At 40.8% G+C, this 21,980-nt stretch overlaps 1 protein-coding gene across 7 annotated transcripts in view; it reads right to left on the bottom strand.

Annotated features, from left to right (window-relative positions):
- Nucleotides 1-1,169: 1,169 nt before the first annotated feature.
- Nucleotides 1,170-21,980, bottom strand: part of enah (ENAH actin regulator) — a 186,654-nt gene continuing 165,843 nt past the window's right edge. For 3 of the 7 annotated variants that reach the window (XM_051960665.1, XM_051960663.1, XM_051960666.1), the window contains 10 exons: nucleotides 20,486-21,253; nucleotides 17,050-17,372; nucleotides 16,355-16,497; nucleotides 16,135-16,183; nucleotides 13,099-13,150; nucleotides 12,786-12,852; nucleotides 11,518-11,565; nucleotides 8,201-8,285; nucleotides 6,147-6,204; nucleotides 1,170-4,864 (listed from right to left, as the gene is read on the bottom strand). In XM_051960665.1, coding sequence (XP_051816625.1) covers nucleotides 4,827-4,864; nucleotides 6,147-6,204; nucleotides 8,201-8,285; nucleotides 11,518-11,565; nucleotides 12,786-12,852; nucleotides 13,099-13,150; nucleotides 16,135-16,183; nucleotides 16,355-16,497; nucleotides 17,050-17,372; nucleotides 20,486-21,253 — 1,631 coding nt within the window. In that variant the 3' untranslated portion in view covers nucleotides 1,170-4,826. The remainder of the gene's footprint in view (nucleotides 4,865-6,146; nucleotides 6,205-8,200; nucleotides 8,286-11,517; nucleotides 11,566-12,785; nucleotides 12,853-13,098; nucleotides 13,151-16,134; nucleotides 16,184-16,354; nucleotides 16,498-17,049; nucleotides 17,373-20,485; nucleotides 21,254-21,980) is intronic. The other 4 variants (XM_051960667.1, XM_051960664.1, XM_051960668.1 and 1 more) reach the window with 4 other exon arrangements.

Raw genomic sequence — 21,980 nt, 5'->3', positions numbered from 1 at the left:
CTCTCTACGCTCCGCCTGCAGGAAGTGTCGCTGAGTGTTGTAAGGTGAAGCAGCGCTAGGAGTGGTTTTACAACCAATAAAGTGAAGCACTTTTTTTTTTTTTTTTTTAAACCTTAGAGCATAGGTTCTTCCTTGCTTGATCAAGATGAAGCCAAATATAATGTAGGGGATCTGCCTTTGAGAACTTTAATACAGTGAAACAGATTTATGATTGTGTGTACCATTCCATATCCATGAACCTAAATGTACAAATTCAAAGCCTTTATCTTTTTCAAAAGATTAAAATGTGCATCATTTAAAGAGACACACATACTGCTTGTCATTTTAACCAAAAGATGCCTGCAGAGACAAAAACTTTTCTCAAACTCTTCTTTCCATGACCCTCCCTTTTGTTCACTTGTTTTTCTCATCTCATGTCCCACAAGCCCCAGTGAGTATATATTTTAAGTGCACATAAAATAGAAAAGGCAAGTTGGATTCGATAGCTGAGCTGGAAATTGACACTCTGCAAGTACAAAAAACAAGGATTCCTTTCTGAGAGTAAAAAAATGTATAAGGATGTGCAAAAAGACAAAACTTTGATTTTGCACAAAAAAACATGCAAGTGAAGAATCTGTGTAATATTCTCTAAAGATCATTTTCCTTTTTTGAGAATCAAAAGTGCAAATTAGCAAAGCTTTCGATTGTAGGTTCAAGTCTTGGTAATCTTTTTACCCAGCGGTGCCAGCAGCAGCGGCTCCACTCAGCTCACTGAAACAAAAGCAGAAAGTCATGCAAACTTGAAAAAAAGCTTCATGCTCTCATTCCGAGTCAGTCTGTCTCTTCCTGTTCTCTTTCGCTCAGCGTGAAAGTCAGCCGCCGTGGAGTAGTCGGCCATGTTGCTGCTGTTTATGGGCTGTGAAACGGAGGCTGACCTGATGTGACGCCAGATGTGAGCACAGCAGGGAGGACAAAGAGTCGCGCAGGGAATTCAAATGCTAAATATTCAGTTAAAGTGAGGCTATGTAACTTCTAAAAAATAATAACATTCTCTTAAAAAGGAAAACTTGAGCTGATAAGAAATAAAATGATTTCAACCAGGTAGATGCGCTCATGAGACGGCATTATCTACAACTCATCATAAAAGTCTGCAAAATAATGCGAATGTGGTGAAAAGAAACAATTTCTAGTCATGTATTGCAATTTTTATTTAATTTGCTCAAACAAAACAATATGTTAGCATGTAAGAAAAGACTAATTAACATGAGAACAGTATGGTACAATGCAGATGATAAAAGAATAAGCCTGCAAACCCATCCACAAAACCTCCTTCAGCCAAAGTCATCTCTGCAATTATTCCTGCCAATTCGCAACTTCAGCTCCCTCAGCACAAAAACAAAAAAAACAAAAACGGGCTCACAGACAGAGATAAATGTGTCTGTCATTAACAAGGAGCAGACCTCACTGCAGAGGACACAACAGTTGATTTTTTTTTCTCAGAGATTTCCAAGTGTGTAAAGAAAGCTAAGCTGCTGAACACAAACAGTCTCTGTGACGTTTAAATGGCATGAGGGAACACAGAACACTGCAGCCAGAGTCATCTGGCCTTCCAAACAGGGCTTCAGGTTTCGAAAAATCATCTCAGACTGAAGATCATCTTTGAACCCTCTATAGGCCTCATGTGTCGTAGTTTGATTGTACTTCTGAGCTGTAAGAGAAGCAACTCTATGGAAATAAATCACATTTATGTAAAAAACAAAAAAACAAAGAAGATCTTGGTGCCAAGATGTTTTCTCGGTGGGAAACAGTACCAAAGTCAATAATCTCTCCCTTCGAATCAACACGACCATGAGGAAAACAAAAAAAAAAGACAAATTAACAACTGCTTGTGATCATAACGACAGTCCCTAGATATTATTACTAGTCAACTTTAAATCTTTGACATATTAAATGCAACTTCGGAACAAGGCACAAACCACATAGCATCACAAAGAAATAAGCTTTTCTGGATCACAACGGTTCACCTGCCATCACGACATCTTTCAGCTTTTAGATCTCTTGACAAAAATGATACAAAAATAAGAAAGGCGACTTTGTTGAGAGTGATGATGTTTACGCAGGAGACTGAATCCTTTGGTGAGAGCGCGACAGAGGCCCTAAGTGACTGCTGTCAGAGGATGTCGGATTGCTCTGTGGGTTTGTTGTCATAAAGTGCAATCGATGCTGTGTAAACACTCAGTACGGGGAGCCTCTTGGCTAGGTGTTTCTATTTGAAAAGAGGTGGATGAGATGATGAAACAGGTTTACGAACAGAAGAGTTTGAACCTGAACCTGCATCTGTACGTCTAATGTGAAACCTCATTTGCTGAGATCACAGTATTATTGAGCCAATCTCAAGCTAATGACAGAAATTGGAGGGAAAAATGTGTTTTCTCAGTGTGTGATTTCACATCATCTGTGGCAAAGCTATAAATTCAAAGCCCTTGAACGTAGTTGTATAGAATGAGATCCAAAAGGAGTGTCAACAGCCATCACGGATTAACAAAACATATGATAACCTCTTATTCAAAGTCCTCTAAGGTTTTACACATGAAAAATGAGTTCATGTGGAGCATTTTGACAGTTTTTTGATGTTTGCTGGGTGTCACAGTGAGATTATCAGGGACATCTCAGCCACCAAGAGTACAAATTGGCATTGTAAATTTGTTGGGAGTGTTTAGTTTGAAAGCATTTCAATTGATCGGGGAGAAACGGAATAATAAGGGTGACCTGGAAAGGTAGCATACACAATGTATTGCCTTTCAATGTCTCAGTTTGATGCTCAAAACAACTGAGATTCATCAATATGCAGAACTTATCCATCACTGTGCAAACCCCACTGCGGGTGGCTGTTGGACAGTCATGAGGTTTGATTGTTTTTGTATAACTTCCCTCCTCAGGATCTCATTCAGACAACAAGAGTACAGAATTGCAACAAGGACTTTTATCCATTCTCCTGTAATCAGTCCCTCAGTTCCTGACACATCCCTCTCAGGTTGATTGTACTTTGAGCTTTTAGTGAAACAAACTCAGCAGTGAATTGAAAGACACATTGAAAAGAATGTTCTTTTTCTTGAATAAAAAGTGACATTTCCCTTATCTATATGTAAAAGCACAGGGAAAATACAGTTTGTCACTGGGTTTGATGGCGGCAGGAGAACAAGGCAAAGAAAAAAGTAAAGATGAAACCAACACATCATCTGTAAGCACTGGTGAAAGAGTAAATGGCACATTCATGTCCTCATGTGGACACCATCTCTTACACATTTGGGTTTTCCGGTGCACCTTCTGAACTTCAGAAATGCGTAAAAAAAAAAAATCAGTTCATCTCCAATGCGGCTAAAGATACAGTATCCTTGAATTTTATAGAAAAAAAGCTAAAAAGGAGATTATTGTGATTCAGAAATTGTGTAATTCCATGAAATCATGTGTTGTTCTGTTATTCTTTCACATCAGCCTTCAGTTTCACATAAAATCTGTCAGGTATTTGACAAGAGGTGGCGTGGCGACACACAGTAACGTTGTCCTACAGAGGCTCAGGAGGGCCAAAAAAAGGACAGAGAGACGCTGAAAATGTTTGGTGGGACTGGGGCAGGCGGGCCTTAGAAGTAGATGCTACACTTATTGCTTGTAATAAAACTTGTGACAGTTAATGCAATTTCGTGGCAGACTTGTGACCCTCGCCGTATAGAGAAAACAAACCCAACATGCACCTAAAATATGACAGAGACAGAGAGAGAGTCTTCAAATCAAAAAGGAAGGGAAATTCTATCTACACATCTGGTCATGGTCAACTAGCATGATGGGTATTAGTGATCATCAGCACGTTTTGTTGACAGATAAAGTTTGGTGGAGAGCTACGGTGACAGGCCGCTACCCTCAGTGTCTCGTCCACCTGCTGCTCGACGGTACGAACACAGATATGACAGGACGACGCCTCCACAGAGCGTCCACTGGTGATTATGGATCCACAGATGAAGAGACAGACGAGAGAACGTCCTGTTTAAAGATTGGATTATTGAGCTACTTGATATGGCCGTCGATCTACACTGAAACAGACATGGTTGATAGATACTTGTCTTTTTTTTCTAAATAACTTTTTCTCTCTTTTGTACATATTTAGGTTAAAATAGTATTTGAGGAAGACGAGCTTTACAGTGTCCTGCAGTGGTGGACTTCACCAGAGACTATCAGTCCCTCATACACACTCACACACCCACACACACACGCACGCTACCCCTATGGCATTATGGGAAAAAAAACTTTATCTTCCATCCCAAACTTGTTCCTGTCTCCAAACTCTCTTAATAAAACGTGCCTTTTGATAGTAAATCACAAGAGTTCTGATTCTTGGTTAATACAGTATCGTTGAAGAGTTCAGTATTGTAGTTTTTGTTGTGTTTTTTTTTTCTCGTTATTGTAGGACAAAGAGAGAGAAAATCATCGTTGCATAAAGACAAAGCTTCCCTGTCAGACCGTGCACTGTCTTCCAGGATGCGATGCCCTCAGCAGGAGGGGGGAGGTTCGGGGGTGAGAAGGGGCAGCAGGAACACGAGGCTTCGCAAAATGGATTCTGTGAGTCACAGCTATCAAGAGTTAACAAGCCTCCCACCACCATCCTGTCTGACACTGCTCCGCACCAAGTAATGTCCTCTCTGTGTATTAATACGATTGTTGTCGTCATCATCACCGTCTCCACCGCTTTGCTGTTTCGGTATTCCGCTGTTATATTGTCATGTCTTAAATGGGCTGTTGTTGTCTGTCGGGTCACATAGATGTAGATGTTTTTAACAGGGAGCGTGGATCCTCTATGCCGTGCTGGATTTGCCCAGCTCCTCCCTGATTGCTGAAGACACAACAAAGACGCAAGTTAACATCAACACCTGAGCTATCTTTAAAAGATTATTTGTTGGGTATTTTTGGCAGAAAATCAGTGCCATGTGTCAGAATCAATCTATGGCTGCTGCAGCTGGGACTTTCAACCCAAATTCATGGGAGCCCAATCTGAGCTAATTCTTCATTTGGGTCTCCGCATTTCTAGGAGGGACTCTGTGTTATGAATCAGCCAATTGTTGTCCTGGAAAATATATCCATTTTTTGATTACTCGTAGGTAGCTTTTCTAACCAATTCCTGATGAAACTAATTCATTTTAAAATGCACTATTCCTTTCTATCTGAAGTCACCAATCTTAAAAAATGTTCCACTCACAGCACTATTTGATTGGTTACAAGTCACAAGTAATAGCCTATCAACACTGAAGGATAAATCTTAAAAATTTCTCGTTTAACTATAGTTTTAGTAACACCAACTATATTATTTAGTTATTCTAAATTTTGACACCAAGATGTTCGACTTCATTGTTGAAGGTACCTTGAAATTACCTTGAGAAACCATACTGGTCGACCCAATGTGCAATGCAATGTAAAATTACAAAAACAGAACTTAAAATGAGCTCATGCCAACAAAAGTAATTGCATTGGAGGGAGTCTCAGACAAATCATTTTCTTGGTTCTCATTTTGTAGTTCAGTTCATGATTTTCTGCATTTATGACAGCAAAATTTTGAATCAGAATAATTTTATTTCATATGAATAGTATCTACAACAGGGAATTTACATCGTCGACCAACTGTAAAGCATCTTGACAATCATAACTTTTAAAAGAACCTATGAAGTCTACAATTTAGGGAACTATCCACCCAGTTTTAAGCAACTCCAATCTGCTTTCAAGGTGTCCAAGCATCATTTAAATAAGAGACATCATTTACTGGTCAGCTCACAATGATGCAAGAACACGTCAGTTCCTGTCACTGTGTCACTTTCTGTTATGCTTCACAAAAACTGTACATAAACTATGTATTTGTTCAGTGGCAGAGGCTGGACCAATATAAGGCCCCATTACCCTCTTACCCTAGTTTCTGTTTGCACTACTTTACTGCATATAACTGGCAGCAAACTCGACCTGCAAAACTGAAAATCATGAGCATAAACCACACCCTCACTTTGAAAAGTCTGAGTCTTAATAAAACACGACTTTTCATGCCAACAAATGAATTAAAAACATGAGCTATCTAAGGCTGTTGGACAGCTTTGCTGACTAAAATGGTTTCAGGTTTCAAAGAGAATTACCATCAATGAGCTCTTCTTTTAGTTTTGACAGCTCCTTTCTCATCTCATCGAGGATGTCCTGAAAACATAAAGAAAACAAAGTCACATTTTCAACATAATAAACATCATTAGGACTTACAGAAGAGACAAAGCAGTTCTCTGCCACCAAACAGCTTTCAGTTCTACCTTCAACTCCCCTTGGACAGTCACATGACATTAAGAGGAGCTAACTGACAGTTTCCTTTGGCTTTTGGATTTAGTTAGGTGGAGGCACTGCCAACTGGCAAAGAGAGATCCTCTGTCTACTTTACAAAGTAGTTAATCCCTACACAGGGAATCCCGGTGAGATTAAGACTTCCCAATGACACTGAGGCATAAACAAACAGAGAGTGTTTGTGGATATGTGAATAAGAGCCCTGTGTTTGATCTATAACCTCCAAAACAATAACTGAGAAAATGACAATGACAGCAAGTGTGGTAAGAGTTTATAGGCTGTCATCTGCCTCCCAGTCTCACCACTATGACCAGTTATAGTGATAGATAGGCAGGACTCTGAGAGACTCCACTTATCTAACAGGCTCATTCACAGAGGTCAGAGGGAGGAGCTGCCTTATAACAGGACGGGTCACTGCACACGCCCAGACCACACTGGTGAATTAGAAACAGGGCTGCACACTTAGTAATGACAGAAAGACACACACATACAATGCAGCAGAGTCTGTGTAAGCAGATGCTGGACTTAAAAATAAAACTTCATGTACCATAACTCACTAACAACCCAGCATAATGACAATACAACTTTACATATTGAAGTGATGCAATTATTAAACAAATATCTTTCAGTATCTGTGAATATTATCAAAATGTACTCAGATGTAAAGTATGGAGTGGTAGTATTTCATTTTCCATCATGTGCAATATGTCACATTCATGTGACATTTCTTTAGACTCATTGCCAGTAATGTATCTGACTGCTTTTCTACTAGACACTACATCTTCTCATGTCATGTAATTTAGTTTTTCTGAGCAGTTTGTAGCACAAGACTTTCCTTTGAGATTGATAAAGTTTTTTCTTTTCCAAGTAACAGCAAATGAAATGGAGAGTCCAATATTTACCGCTCAAAACAGGTAAAAATTAAAATACAACCCAAAATTAACAACAAACTCAACTGCAGTTAGAATAGAGTCAGAACACTGCCATGTCTAGAGAACTTTTATTATGGACAATGTAGAAAGGCACAGAATGAACAACTCAGGTGAGCTGTGCAGTTAGTATGAACAACAGGGAAAACCAAGCAGCACCAATCTAGGAAAGTGATTAAGTCCTTTACTGTGGCTTGCAAAGATTAAGAAAGAATCCAGTGGCATTAAGGATGGAGTTCCACGTAAACGTTTAATATATGAAAGCATGTGCAAGGTGAAAACGTCAGTGGCAAAGATGTAAAAAACATCAACGATAACACATATTTATGGATCCTCTCAGAGAGTTCTTAAAGAGTCCATGATTGGCCCGTTAGGCCAATGAAAGCGTAGTAATGCTGGGTACGTACTGTAACTCCAGGTCTTAAAATGCAGGCAGAAAAAGAAGCTCTAGCAGAAGTGGCTCTAACTGGTGAACAAACTTACTGTGAGGCAGCTGCGTCTTTGTTTGCTCAACAGGCTTTCCATAAATACATTACTTAGTGACATAAATAATTAGCAAAAGAAATGCCTGGATTTCAATCCAGGTGTTTCAAGCAGGCAGGGTGTAGTACTTTCTGGGTTTCATGTTGTGGAGTTTGGGATTTGTAAGTTGGCAAACCTACAAGCTGTAACATACGACATGAATAACTCAAAAGGCAAAAAAATGGACTTTTCAACTTAATGCATCACAATTTGTGGAGGATTATTTATCTGGTTGGGTGACGTTTGAGCCGCAAGGAGGTATAATATTTTTGCTACGTACTGATACAAACTCACTTCAAAATGACAATATGATATCCCACTTTTCATGTAGTACAGTAACAATGTGAAAAAGCAACACGTTCAAGTCTCTGGCTAAAATCTGTGAAATGTCGTTCTATGTGTTGACTCACCTGTTTCAATCTGTCATAGTCAACAGCTTCTGTTGGCACACCATTGGCACTTAAGGATGCAGTAGGTGTAGGAGTGGATTTAGGTCTATCAGAAGAGACAAAGGATAGAAATAAATTTAAACATTTCAGCATCAAGAGGGATTTTAAGTTGTTGACATGGCCTGCATTTGGTGGATGGTTGTTGATATGATTTCCACATTTTCCGCAATAAATTCTCCAGTCAAACGTAACTGTCATCATTGCCAGAAAAACATTTCTCCAGTTTATGAGTTAGTTGTTGGGGCATCTGATTGCACAAACCTTTCCTCATTTCCTAAAGTTAATGTTTAAGCCTTACATACAAATTTACACACAGAAGAGATGTTGCCCAAAACTTCTGTTAGGTGCCAAATCCCAGCTGCATGCAAACACATTGGGGAAGTGCACACAACTACACATGCAAGGAAGCACACCCAAAGCAAAGACACACAATTCTCAGCAGCCCGTGAAACTAAACACAGAAATAAAGTTTCTGTAATGGGGTCAGATCTCTGCAGATCTTTGGGGGATTCCACAAATCTGCTTCCACATGTCAGGAAAGAAACCTCTAATGTAATATCTGTATATGTCTAATTCATAAAACAAATTAAAGCCCAAACAAACAAATGAACAAACCAAAAAAAAAAAAATCCAGGGTATGTCTTCTAAGAAGTATGTTTCTGCAGTTATCTGCATTTTTTTAAATCAGATAATCAGATCTACAGCTGTTCGTAGATATCAGCGAACACAACCTAAGACAGGAATCATTGTGTTGTTCTTCTCCATACTGGACTCATTTACAGTGCAGGTTGGGAAATGTACGTACGTGAACTTTTAGATTCATTAAATTAACAGAAGGTTTTTTAAATTTTTTTTCTTAACAAATATGGAGTCCCATCAATGATACAAGAACTCCTCCACTGCATCTGGGCCTGGATAAGTTCAGCATCATGAAGGAGAAAACTAATTTCCAAGTTTATTGGGGTATCTTAAAGGATAAAAAAAGTTGGGCGATGCAACAAGACAATGACTCATGACATCAAAGTAAAAAAAAAAAAAAAAAAAAAAAATCACATAATGGCTTCCAACAAGTAAGTCCTCCTTTTGGAGCAGCTCAGTCACAATCCAGGCCATAAATCACTGAAGATGTCCTCAGAGAGCTTTTTATACCAAACATCCTGAGAATCTGGCAGAGCTGAGGCAGAATAGTGTAGAAGAACAGCCCAAAATTCCTCCTGCAGAAACCCCCATTTATGATTGCCAGAGGAGGTTCACTTACTTTCCAAATAACAGTGGGAATATTTTATGGGTGCATCAAAAAAGACACAAAAGATTCAAGTTTGTGTGTTACTAGCCTAAGCACATACCGAGCTCCTTCTTCATTGAGCCAGATGGTTAGAAAACTGAGCTAAAAAACTGCAGGTAAGGCTGGGTTTTTATTTATGCAATTGGGCTTCATTTAGCACATAGGAGAACACTTGTACAGGTTATGGGCTTAAGTGTTTTAGACATTAGTTATATGCATGCTGCTGCCTCTACTTTTCACAGTCACTTTATGATCTGGTTTCTTGGCCTTCAATAAGCCCAAAGAGACAGCAGCACTGGTATATTTTCATGTACTGTACTAGCTAAAGTTCCATCGTGCGTATGAAATTTTCTATCACGTACCAACAGCTGTTATAACAATCTAAATGGCTGCTGTACAGGGTGTTTAGGATTGTCTGAACTTGGTAAAACCACCTTCTTGTATTTCATTCCTTGGTCCTGGAATTACCTTCAGAACACGACGCAGTTTCATGAGTTTGTCTCCCTGCCAGAGTTTTGATCAAAAGATGTGTAAGTACTGTTCCTGAGATGGATTTGTTGTGTGGAGCTTTAATTCCTTAGTTGTTTAAACGTGCTTTACTTTAATTCTCTGTCAGTTGTTGTTTTCTAATTGCTTGAAATTATATAATTTAAACAATAGATTTTTATCTTAAAGGACTGAAGACAGGTCAGAGATCAGATCAATTTCCACAAGGTTCACATTCTTGCCACTGTTTGATAAAGGATGAAGCTTATTAGGTGCTGCACAGCTTCCTGGGACCTTTATTTATTTTTTTGCATGTGAAGAAAAGTAAGAAGGATGCCAGCAATTGAGGAAACTCTGTTCTTGTTCTCAAGTATGTGGGAATCACCAGGGGTAAAATTCACAGAGCAGCGAGTCACTTTCAAGAGAGGAAGCGTGGCAGGAAGGAGAAGTGAACGAACAGGAAGTTAGCTCAGCTGCAGGTCATTAAGTTGCGCTGGGCTGGAAGCTTTCGGAAATTATGTCCGTGGTTCTTGAGTTGGATATTTCAAGGCGCCACCGGTGGAAGAAGAATGTAGAACAGAACAAAAGAAAGTGACTCACGTAGAGAAACAGCTGCATATTTTCGTCAAAGTTTTCGGCTTTTCTAATTTTACACAAAAACCTGCAACAACGTATCACTGAACAATAATTTGTTCAGTTTGATGTGTGTGTGATGGTCTGCATGTTACATTTTTGCTGTTTTGTTAAAGAATTTAGCAGAAATTTGCGTCAAATGCTAATTACTGCACAATATTGTAAGATCTAAAAAAAAAAACACTAATATGTAAAGGTCAAAGTCTATTTTGAATATAGATGAGGTTTTGCATAGTGTAAAACAAAACATGCTCAGTTGCACTTGGTCTGCTCAGCTCTCTATGTGTCCCATATTGTAGGCATTGTTAATAAACTGGCATAAAAACTCATATTTGGGTCACTTACACACAGCCTTATCAATGGAAGCCGGCTGGATCTGTTCTGGCTCCACTGTGATAAAACTGTGCCAAGTCTACTGTGCAGAGGGCGGACACTCCTTTTTGTGTTTGAATGTGTGATAGGGTGGGTGTACAGTACGTGACGCACAAATATGGATTTCCCTGTTCTGAAAAAAGAAAAGTTTCGAGTGCAGCGGACACAGCAGCATGCAAACACAAATGACTAGATCACGTTAGAAATCCATCATCCTGACAAACACTGGTTTAGAAAACACCACAGGACACACCGGACCAAATGGCACATAAAAAACAACAGATGAACAGAGCCGGCCCCTGCAGGCTGGTAAATTCGGAAAAAGGACACAAAGGTAACACAAGATTCATTCCAAACGTTTCATCCAGTCATTTAAAAAAAAAAAAAACTCCTGTCCAACAAAACCATGTCCATCACAGCAAACCGCGATTAAAAAAGAAAAAAAAGAGTTTGATTCAAAGAAAAGGATTTCTCAAACTCGTCAAGGGCCTTTTCTCTCTACCTGTTGGAGGAATCTGCTGCCATGGGATTTCTCCACGGAGACTCTCGTCTGTGTAAGCAGCAGAGACACTGACTTTACAAATTACAGCTTAGTATTTATCTGTGTGGATTGTGTTTCTGGCCATATGGGACGACTTTGGCTCTTAGGTGCATCATGACCCCCCACTAGGCTTCATGTTTGCTTGCAAGTGAAAACTCAAAAACTTTTCTGAGACTATCATAAACTAAGTTGAACACTTCCAAAGTATTTAAAATCATGCTGTTGAACCTTTAGGACAGTTTTATCCACCAAGAAAGTCTTTACTGTCTTAACTAATTACTACAATTTGATCTTGTGAAGTAAACACACTTTCAGAAACTATTTTGAAACATTCATAAGTTAAATTTCTATATTTATCAGATTGTGTACATGTCTTCATTTCTTCACAGTGTTACATAATTAATGCTATAAATGCATAAGAATAGATAATATAAACCTTTTTGATCCCTCATTGGGGTAATTTACATGCTACAGGAATACTACCAAAGTACAATAAAGCTAAAAATAAAGATATAATAAAAACAATGTACAAGGCACTATGCTCACATATAGTATGGAGGGCTGTATGTGAAAATGTTTTTCACAGTCCTGAAGCTAATCTAAGTTAGCAGAAAAGTAGTTTCCAAGAGGCAAAACATCTGCCTTAGCAATGACCACGTGCCGCTGAGCTCATGATGCGTTTTTGTCCTTAAGGCAACAGTTGAAAGATACCCAAAGTTATACAGGAAAACTGAGAAGACCACAATTTGAAATGCACAAAGAACATACGTGTTGTTGTGCAGCTTTCATCCAGCACCACATCCAAAAAAGACACCCCAAATAGCTGTCTTACTAGCTGCTTACCTATATCTAAAACCATCCTACTCTGTCCTGCTCATTCTCACACACACGTCTGGAGTTTCCACACCGCCACTGTGTAAGTTGGGTGTCTGAACGAACATCCAATGTGCACATGAAGGCGATATAAGCTTTAGTGATGTTAGCCAGCGCTGAACGGCCCCAGCAGTGCATCATGCTAAAGCTAGCTGATGCTAACACTTCATTAAGTTCCAGTGGTGTTTAAGCCTAAAAGGGCGTTTGGTGGCATCAGTGCTAGTCACACATAAGTAATGAAGGTGAATTGCTACTTTTTTTTAACCAAATTAAGATATAAAGTGTATGGAAAATACAGCAGCATAGAAAAATTGCATAATAATACAGAAAAATAAAAAAATGGGGAGATACTATACCTTCCAATAACTGGAGATTTGCTACCGTTCATGGTGTTTGTTCTTTCCCATGGCTTCCTGGGCATGTCTGCAGAAAATCACAAGAAACATAAGCTTCTCTTACTATGTGACATTAAGCCCAACAGTCCAGTAATCATCATTTTATAAATACAGAAGCTAATTACAGTGTAGCTGCAAAACAGAGGATTTGTGATGCAATTGTATGAGGATCCAACAGGAAATTTTGACTACTGTAACTTGGATCATCATCGCCTGTGTTAGGAAGATGCATATTAGCTACTAATGCTGTTCCTGGTGTTTCCTTGACACTCACCTGGTGTGCTACAAGCTGAAACTTTAGGGGTTATGTTTATCTCACCCTCCTCCTGCAGAGCACAAAGAAACAGAGCTCAAAGGTCAAAGGTGAGTCACAGCCGGGACCACAAATGTGACTTGTGGTGAATAATCAGAGAGAGTTTCAAAATAGAATCAGTTGATAAATCTTTTAACTTTCTGAACATCATGCATACTCATTTTTCACTGCAATACAAACTTCTGCAGCTTTATGGAACCATGAGTAAAATTAGAAAACTTTAAACCATACTTTTTGCAGTGTAGCAAAGCCATAAATAAAATAAACCTGGAAAAAAAGCAACGCCAAAATTGAATTCCTTTGATTATTTATTACATAAAGCAGAAAAAAAACTGAAATCAACATGTACAAGGGTCTTTTTAAGTGTCCACAGGTGTTACCAATATTAGATGAATAAATGCTGACTTTACATACTACATATACACACGTGGACAAAATTGTTGGTACCCCTCAGTTAAAGAAGGAAAAACCCACAATTCTCACTGAAATCACTTGAAACTCACAAAAGTAACAATAAATAAAAATTTATTGAAAATTAAATAATCAAAAACAGCCATTACTTTTGAATTGTTGATTAACATAATTATTTAAAAAAAACAAACCAATGAAAAATGATGGTACCTCTATAAAAGATTGAAAACTATTTGACCAGAGTGACATGATTAACTCAGGTGTGTCATTTAATTGACATCACAGGTGTTTCCAAACTCATAATCAGTCAGTCTGCCTATTTAAAGGGAGACAAGTAGTCACCCTGCTGTTTGGTGAAAAGGTGTGTACCACACTGAACATGGACAACAGAAAGCGAAGGAGAGAATTGTCCCAGGACATCCGAAAAAAATTATAGACAAACATCTTAAAGGTAAAGGCTATAAGACCATCTCTAAACAGCTTGAAGTTCCTGTGACAACAGTGGCTCATATTATTCAGAAGTTCAAGACCCACGGGACAGTAGCCAACCTCCCTGGACGTGGCCGCAAGAGGAAAATTGATGACAAATTGAAGAGACGGATCGTTCGAATTGTATCCAAAGAACCCAGAGCAACCTCCAAAGAAATTAAAGGTGAACTCTAAGGCCAAGGTACATCAGTGTCAGATCGCACCATTCGTCGTTGTTTGAGCCAAAGTGGACTTCATGGGAGACGACCAAGGAGGACACCACTGCTGAAAAAAACTCATAAAAAAGCCAGACTGGAATTTGCAAAAATGCATGTTGACAAGCCACAAAACTTCCGGGAGAATGTCCTTTGGACAGATGAGACCAAACTGGAGCTTTTTGGTAAGGCACATCAACTCTATGTTCATAGACTCAAAAACCAAGCATACGAAGAAAAGAACACTGTCCCTACGGTGAAACATGGAGGAGGCTCAGTAATGTTTTGGGGCTGCTTTGCTGCATCTGGCACAGGGTGTCTTGAAAGTGTGCAAGGTACGATGAAATCTGAAGACTATCAAGGCATTCTGGAGAGAAATGTGCTGCCTAGTGTCAGAAAGCTTGGTCTCAGTCACAGGTCATGGGTCTTCCAACAGGACAACGATCCAAAACACACAGCCAAAAACACCCAAGAATGGCTGAGAGAAAAGCGTTGGACTATTCTAAAGTGGCCTTCTATGAGCCCAGATCTGAATCCCATTGAACATATGTGGAAGGAGCTGAAACATGCCATTTGGAGAAGACACCCATCAAACCTGAGACAACTGGAGCTGTTTGCTCATGAGGAGTGGGCCAAAATACCTGTTGACAGCTGCAGAACGCTCATTGACAAATACAGAAATCGTTTAATTGCAGTGATTGCCTCAAAAGGTTGTGCAACAAAATATTAAGTTATGGGTACCATCATTTTTGTCCAGCCCTATTTCATTAGTTTGTTTTTTTAAATAATTATGTTAATCAACAATTCAAAAGTGATGGCTGATTTTGATTATTTAATTTTCAATAAATTTTTATTTATTGTTACTTTTGTGAGTTTCAAGTGATTTCAGTGAGAATTGTGGGTTTTTCCTTCTTTAACTGAGGGGTACCAACAATTTTGTCCACGTGTGTATGTTACTACTTACATTCTTAATTTGTTTCCATGCTTGTCTCTCTGCTCTGACTAAATAATGCCTGCAGCTCAGCCCAGTTCAACCAAATAGTCATTGAATTTTGTCACAAGACTGTTTGTTGCAAGTGAGTTACGAATGGGTTCACGGTTGCGCAGAGGAGCACAGGATTTTTCTTTTTAGCAGAATTTGGTTCTGGCAAATGGTTTTGCTTTTTTGTAAATTTTTTAAATGTGACACGTAGAGTTAAGTTATTTTTCACAGTTTCAAGCTTGGATAAATGGTGTAATTTTGGTGACGTTTGTAAAGATAACAAAAATGCTTCCTATAACCCTATCTATTTATCTAGAGGAATAAGTTGTGAATGTGTAAATGATCAAAAGTAGGATACTGGTATGTGATTTGTGATTACAATAATAAAGATGATTCAGCAAGTTTCAATACATCTGTTTAAATATCTGATATGTATATTATTATTTTACTATAAGTAGCATTATTTTTCTTACATTATTCATATCCTTTTTATTTTATTCCCTTTGCTTTATTTGAATTGTAAAATATCTTTCCCAGCCATTTAAAGCATTTTTAAGTCTTTCGAAAAGAACTGTATAAATAAAGTTTGTTATTAAATACTAGAAATATTATTATACAACTGAAATAAGTCAATGTTTCACTGCAGTTCGGGTAAGTTTTGGAGCGTTATGGTACATGGAAATAGTTCTTACAGACTGGAATGAAGGACATGACATCCTCTGAAGGTATGCAGACTATTACAGAGATAAAGCACTGAGTGATGCAGCAGTCAGACAGGAATGTGATGAATGCACAGCCTCAACACACTGAAGAAAGCACAGAAGAGCTATTGTAGGATTCACCAGAGAGGGGAAAGTTTTGATGTTTTGGATCTAAATCAAAGAAGATGCAGATGTGAAGGAAGCCTCAAATGAAACCTACTGATCTCTGGTCAGGTTCAGGTGACGAGCCCTTCTCTGCAATTCTTCTCCTGTAAGACACAAAGCCAACACAGTTTAATGCTGAATATTAGCAAGTTAGGCATAAACTCAGTACTTTTCTAGTAATCTAGGATGAAAATACCAGCCCAGATCTGGGATTAGTTTGGAATGTCTCGCTTGAGACATACTAAATTCAAGAATAACAGAAGATGTGACTTTACCTCCTCGCCAACAAGGCGCTCATCTCCTCCATAAGCCCTCCTCCTCCAGGCAGAGGTCCGTTGCCTCTGGCCTCAGGTTTGGCCCCTGCGGCCCCTGCAGCCCCCAACATGGCTGCTGCCAGAGCTGCCCCTGCATCGTCACTCTGAAGGCCCACAAGCAAAAACACAAATAAATTAACAGGTTCTTTCTAATCAGAAGGAAGTATTGAAATCATTTTGAGAGTAAAACTGATAAATTATTGGTGTTTCAGGTTAAATTTACATAAGAAAAATTATGAAAAACATGCTTTTTTGGTAAAATTTGCTGTTGATTTCTTGATTTTGTCAAATGAGCAGTCGTGTAGTGTTTGGCGCAGACTTTTGGCCTCCTCTGAGCCTGAGATGAGACGTGACAGATGGTGACTGAGTGTGTTTGCATTTGTGAGGTCATGCGTGAACAGGGGGTGAATGCATGAATGTTTCAGTGACAGTGATTCTGGAGGATTATTGTATGGTGACGGCTGTGTGTATAATCGACAATTTATGCCAAGGTGCTTCACTGATAACAAAGGACGCACAGACACTGAGCTGTGACTGCATATGCAACTCATTAGCTTGATAATGCTTTGATTCACTATATCTCATATTTTTCAGACACATGGATGTAAATGAGCTGCGAAGCTTTTAATTGGTCAAATAACCAATCAGGCACTCACCCTTGGCACTTTGCGCAGCTTGGCTCCAGCGAGCGCGGCGGCCAGGCCTGAGAGTGGCCGGTCTTCCGCAGGAGAGAACAGTCCAGCGGGAAGGGGAGGTGCCGGGGGTGGTGGTGGGGCTCCGGGTGGAGGAGGAGGACCCGGTGGAGGAGGTGGTGTTCCGCCTGGGGTCAGCGTAGGAGGCAGTGGAGGAGGTGGGGGTGGAGGCGGGTGGCCGGCCGGGGTGGTGGGGGTGGCGGCCGCCGAGGTCACAGTGGAGCCGGGTGGCAGGGGTGGAGGTGGGGGCGGAGTGGGGGTGGTCAACCCCGGGCTCTGCACCACGTCTGTTGATGGGATGGAATAAAGGATGTGGGGGGAGGGGTGAAGACACAAGGACGGAGAATGAAGTTCAAACCGTCATTTCTCAGGAGATACAAACCTGCTGCGTGCAGGCTTAATGAAATAATTAAATTCTCATTCTGTTTTCGGTCAGACACTAATAGTTTGTGTGGATTCTCAGTCAACCAGGTGGTAGTGATCTTACGTAGAAGACAATGGAACCTCTTTTTGGTTGCTGAAGACGTTTCACCTCCATCCAGAGCTGAGGAAGCCTCTTGGATTAGAAATAAAACATCTTCACGGACCAAAAAGAAGTCCAGACACAGGACTGATCTGTTCAGTGTGAAATATTGGCAGAAGAAATGTTTTTACATTTGATTAGGATTAATCCATTTAGCCCACTAAATTTTCAATGTAGGGTAAACCGAGGTAAGACGCCCCCTGTTGCCTATGATGCCTATTGTCTTGTATTTTCATTATCAATGTAATGTGTACATAAGAAGATGTTTCAGTGAATACATGTAGAGATAGTTTAAATCTGAACTCTGCAGTTGCAAAACTAAATGTATACTTTTGAAAAGAGACATTTTTCACCACAACCCCTCTACCAGGGAAAATTGCCCCTGGAAGTAATCTGGTCTCATTTTGATCAATAGAAACTTGGTGCATACACATAAGATTATCTGTAACGGTAACATAAATGGTAGATAATACATGTAGTAATTGATTTCATTAAAAAAAAACCTGCTGGATTACTGCCAATCACTTGAGAATTAAAGGGCCTAGGACAAAAGATGTTTACTAAGACCTAATTCATCACTGATATTTTGATTCCTGTGATAAAAATGTCAAGTACCTATCACCAGGAATGCTTCTCCAATTCTCCACCTATATGAGGATTTTAGGAATTTACTCAAAAGTCCTGCTCTTACATTTGCACACATTATAAAAAAGTAGGTCATTTATTGTTCAAATGAATGGCTAACCCACCATATGACTCTCATTCTAACATCAAAAAGTTAGTCTTTTGTAGTATGTCTTTATTCTAAATTATAGAGGCTTAGTTTGTACTGTAAAACTATCATATGACCATAACTAAACCACTTCTTGACTACCTCCCACCAGAAATGTGATTTTTATGTTTTTTAAGGATTAGCAAGGCCATTATTGTCCATGAAAAGGGAACATATCTAGTGGTCATCAAAGGAATTACAGGGGAACTGGGATGTCTTACCTTGGTTTACCCTGTAGGCTACATTTGAAGTTTATGATTTCACATCTGTAAAGACTAATTTCACTTTTAGAAAAATATAAAATATTAAATATAGTCTTCCACCTCCCTTCCCAGATGCTCTGATGCCAAACACTAAAAGCAGAGCAGCATCAACCAGTGTTTCATCCTGAAATAATATATGTTCGGTTAACAGGTCACATATTTCATCGAATCTGCTGTGAAGTAATCGTGAATGTAATTTTCAAATCAGACACATGGAACACACACATATTGGGTATGACGGCATGCCGCATCATACCCCACCTTGTATTATCAACATGCAGCGTTAGTGGGTAGTAGTGACTGGGTTCATGTTTAGAAGTGAAAAAGCGGAAAGTTAGACGTCACAATTGCTTTTCATTGTTTGCTGTGAACAACAAAAATCAATTCAGCTATTGCCAAAACCAGTTAAGTGTTCCAATAAACACAGCCAAGACAAACACTGAGCATTCAGTGTAACGAGACACACACACACACACACACACACACTCACACAAACACGCACACACACAGTCATAATAATGTATAATGAATAAAAGACAATTGGGCAGTCGTCATATTTAGGTCAATACCATCTTCCTTTGTCAGGCAGAAGTTCTAATTCTTAGTTCATCAAATAAGGATCATCATTTTAGTCTAATAAGTATGGACCACTCGTGTCAATAAAACAAGCTTTTGCTTCAAGTCAGATCATTAGAAGGTTGACAGTTTGTCACCATCACAGACCTAAATCCATGATCAATAATCTATGGTGGAATGCAAACATGCTGAAGTGTGATCAATATGAAACCAGCGGCCCTTCCAGCCAACCAGTGTGAGGCGCTTTGAGGTCAAAGGCCTGTAGCTTATAAGAGAATCGCCACAGGATAAAGGTCAGTGGAGCACTGCTGTATTTTCATACAAATACAAAGCTTTCATTTTATTATGGGGCAAGTGGAAATAGTGGAAGCCAACAAAATGGATGTTTTAAGCAAAATATATCAGGACTAAATTTGGTATTTTGATGGCAAACTTACATTTCCCAGTGAAATGCTAATTTAAGTGCAAATTCAGCCTCTTTCAATTTTTATGAGTGAGGTTGAGCCACTGAAACATTATTTCTATAAATTGGGGGAAAAAAACAAAGAGAATGAGAGTGTGATTTGAAATGGGACTGATCTGATATTAAAGGCTCAGAAAAAGAGAGCGTCCTCTGAAGGAGGCTCACAGTAAGTTGGACGGACTGCACAGCGACAATAAAACACATGGTGAAGAATCATATGAGGGCGAGTGAAAAAGTCGAACTCATAGAACCATCACAGTGGTGGAAAATAAACGCTTGGCTGAGGAATGGATTGATGCAATAAACACAAAAAAGGAGGCGGTTTTGCACAACATCCGTATTCATGTAACAGTGATTCCTATCAGAGACACAGACATGCCATGCTGAACCACCAGACACATTTCATATCCAATGAACAGTCAGCCAGACCTTGAAGCAGCAAGCACATGGACAGAGTTGATGAGACTCACAAAGTAAGTTAGACAGGTTGGAGCTACAACACCGAGAGAGCCCACAACAGTTACCATAGCTGCTGCTTTAAATGTGAGAAAAGTCACTCGAGAGATTAAATCTGGAGTCAGTTTACAGGAGCCACGATTTTTCTACAGAAAGGTGAAACTCCTCTGAGATCAGCCTGTATTATGGGAGTCACTTTGTGCCAGTTCCGTAGCAGAGTAACAGAACCGACAGTGTCTAGTAGAACCCCCCCAAACCCTGTTAGCGTGTGAGTCGGAGGCAGTGACAGACAGAAGGGAGAGAGAGGCAGTGAAAGACAGAAGCAGAGTCCGGACTGGAGGCCTTACCCTGGGGCTGACAGGAGGAGCCCCCCTGAGCCGGGTGGAGCTCTGCGTCCGGCTCCCCTGATAGGCCCAGGCCCACCGGGAGGGAGAGATGCTCAGCGGAGGCAGCGGCTGCAGCAGCAGGGGGTGCTGTGGAGGGAGAGGGCACACCAGGAGCCTGGGATGAGGAGGGGGGAGACGAGACGGAGGAAGGGAAGGGAGCTATGGGGGAGGGCAGAGGGGGAGGGGTGGGTGGGGGAGGCGGCGTCGGGCAGGTGATGCCGAGGGGGGTGTGGCTGTGTGGGATGGTCACGGGGGAAGGCGCCGGGAACATGGGCGGGCCGTTGGGGGACGGCGATGGGGGTTTTTGGGTAAGGGGCGAAGGCGCGGCGATGGGGATGAGCGGCCGCGGACCGGTGGCCTTCCCTGGGGGGCTGCTGATCATGACGGGTGGCGAGGGGGGCAACGGGGTGAAGTTGCACGCCGACCACACCACTGACTTGGGTGGAGGGGGAGGAGCAGGGGCGGGTGCCGGGGCAGGGGGTGGTGCTTGGGGGAAGGCCTGCTGACGCCGGGGGACCGTGGCGTAGTGGGGCAGGACCGGGTGGAAGGCGGAACCGAGCGAGGTGGCGAACCGGGAGGCCGAGTGCCTGAGCGGTGGGGTCGGGGGCGTGGTGGCGGAGGACAACGGCGTCCCAGGGGCCGGGTAGGTGGGCGTGGACGAGGATACAGGCGTGGAGGACGTCCGGCCGTACTCCTGAGGCGTAGGGGTGTACAGAGTGCTCTCGAAGGCTGAGAGCGCAGGATGGACAAAACCAAGGACAAAGACGGGACAGAAAGGAAGGAAAAGAAGGCAGGAAGGAAGCAGCCGTCGTGCACACAGGAGGGAAAGACAGCAGGTGAGGAGAGAGAGAAGGAACGAGGGAGGGAGGAAAAAAGAGAATGGGGTAGATGAAGCAGGAAAAACCAGGACAGAGCTAAAACCAAAGTCTTTCCCCAGGTTGTGTGTACTTCCTTTAGGTGATGCTACTATGTTAGTGAACAGGTGTTAGCAGTGTAGAGCCAGAAACACAAAGCTGCCAGAGTCCTGCTCGCTGCAAGAGGAGAGTCAGAGTGAAAGGACTGAGGAGGACAGTTAAGCAAAGAGTTTACCAGTTATCACAAACCAAGAGGACAGAATCCGACCTGGTCAACAAGCACTTTCAGCAGCAGCACGACACAACAGCAGAGAATTACCCATTAATTCAGGAGCAGTCGGTTCCTGCAGCAAACAGGCATTGAACAATTGTACAATGAACTTGTCTCCACGTGTTATTGCACTGGGGCCATTCCACTTCAATTCACCAATGGTCCCATGCCTGAGCATCTTCAATTTCATTGATTTTTCTTGAATGTGGTGAATATTGACCACGTGTAAAATCTGGGGTCATAGGTAACATTAGTTTTTGAGTTAAAAATTCTTAAAGAAAACGGAGGCTGGTCATTTTTCTTCAGTGGAGCAATGTTTAAAGTACCATAG

Source organism: Acanthochromis polyacanthus, chromosome 16, assembly GCF_021347895.1.
Source record: "Acanthochromis polyacanthus isolate Apoly-LR-REF ecotype Palm Island chromosome 16, KAUST_Apoly_ChrSc, whole genome shotgun sequence".
Classification (NCBI taxonomy): Eukaryota; Metazoa; Chordata; class Actinopteri; family Pomacentridae; genus Acanthochromis; species Acanthochromis polyacanthus.
Note: the sequence above shows the minus strand (reverse complement) of the source record. Positions and strands in the feature narration are given on the sequence as shown.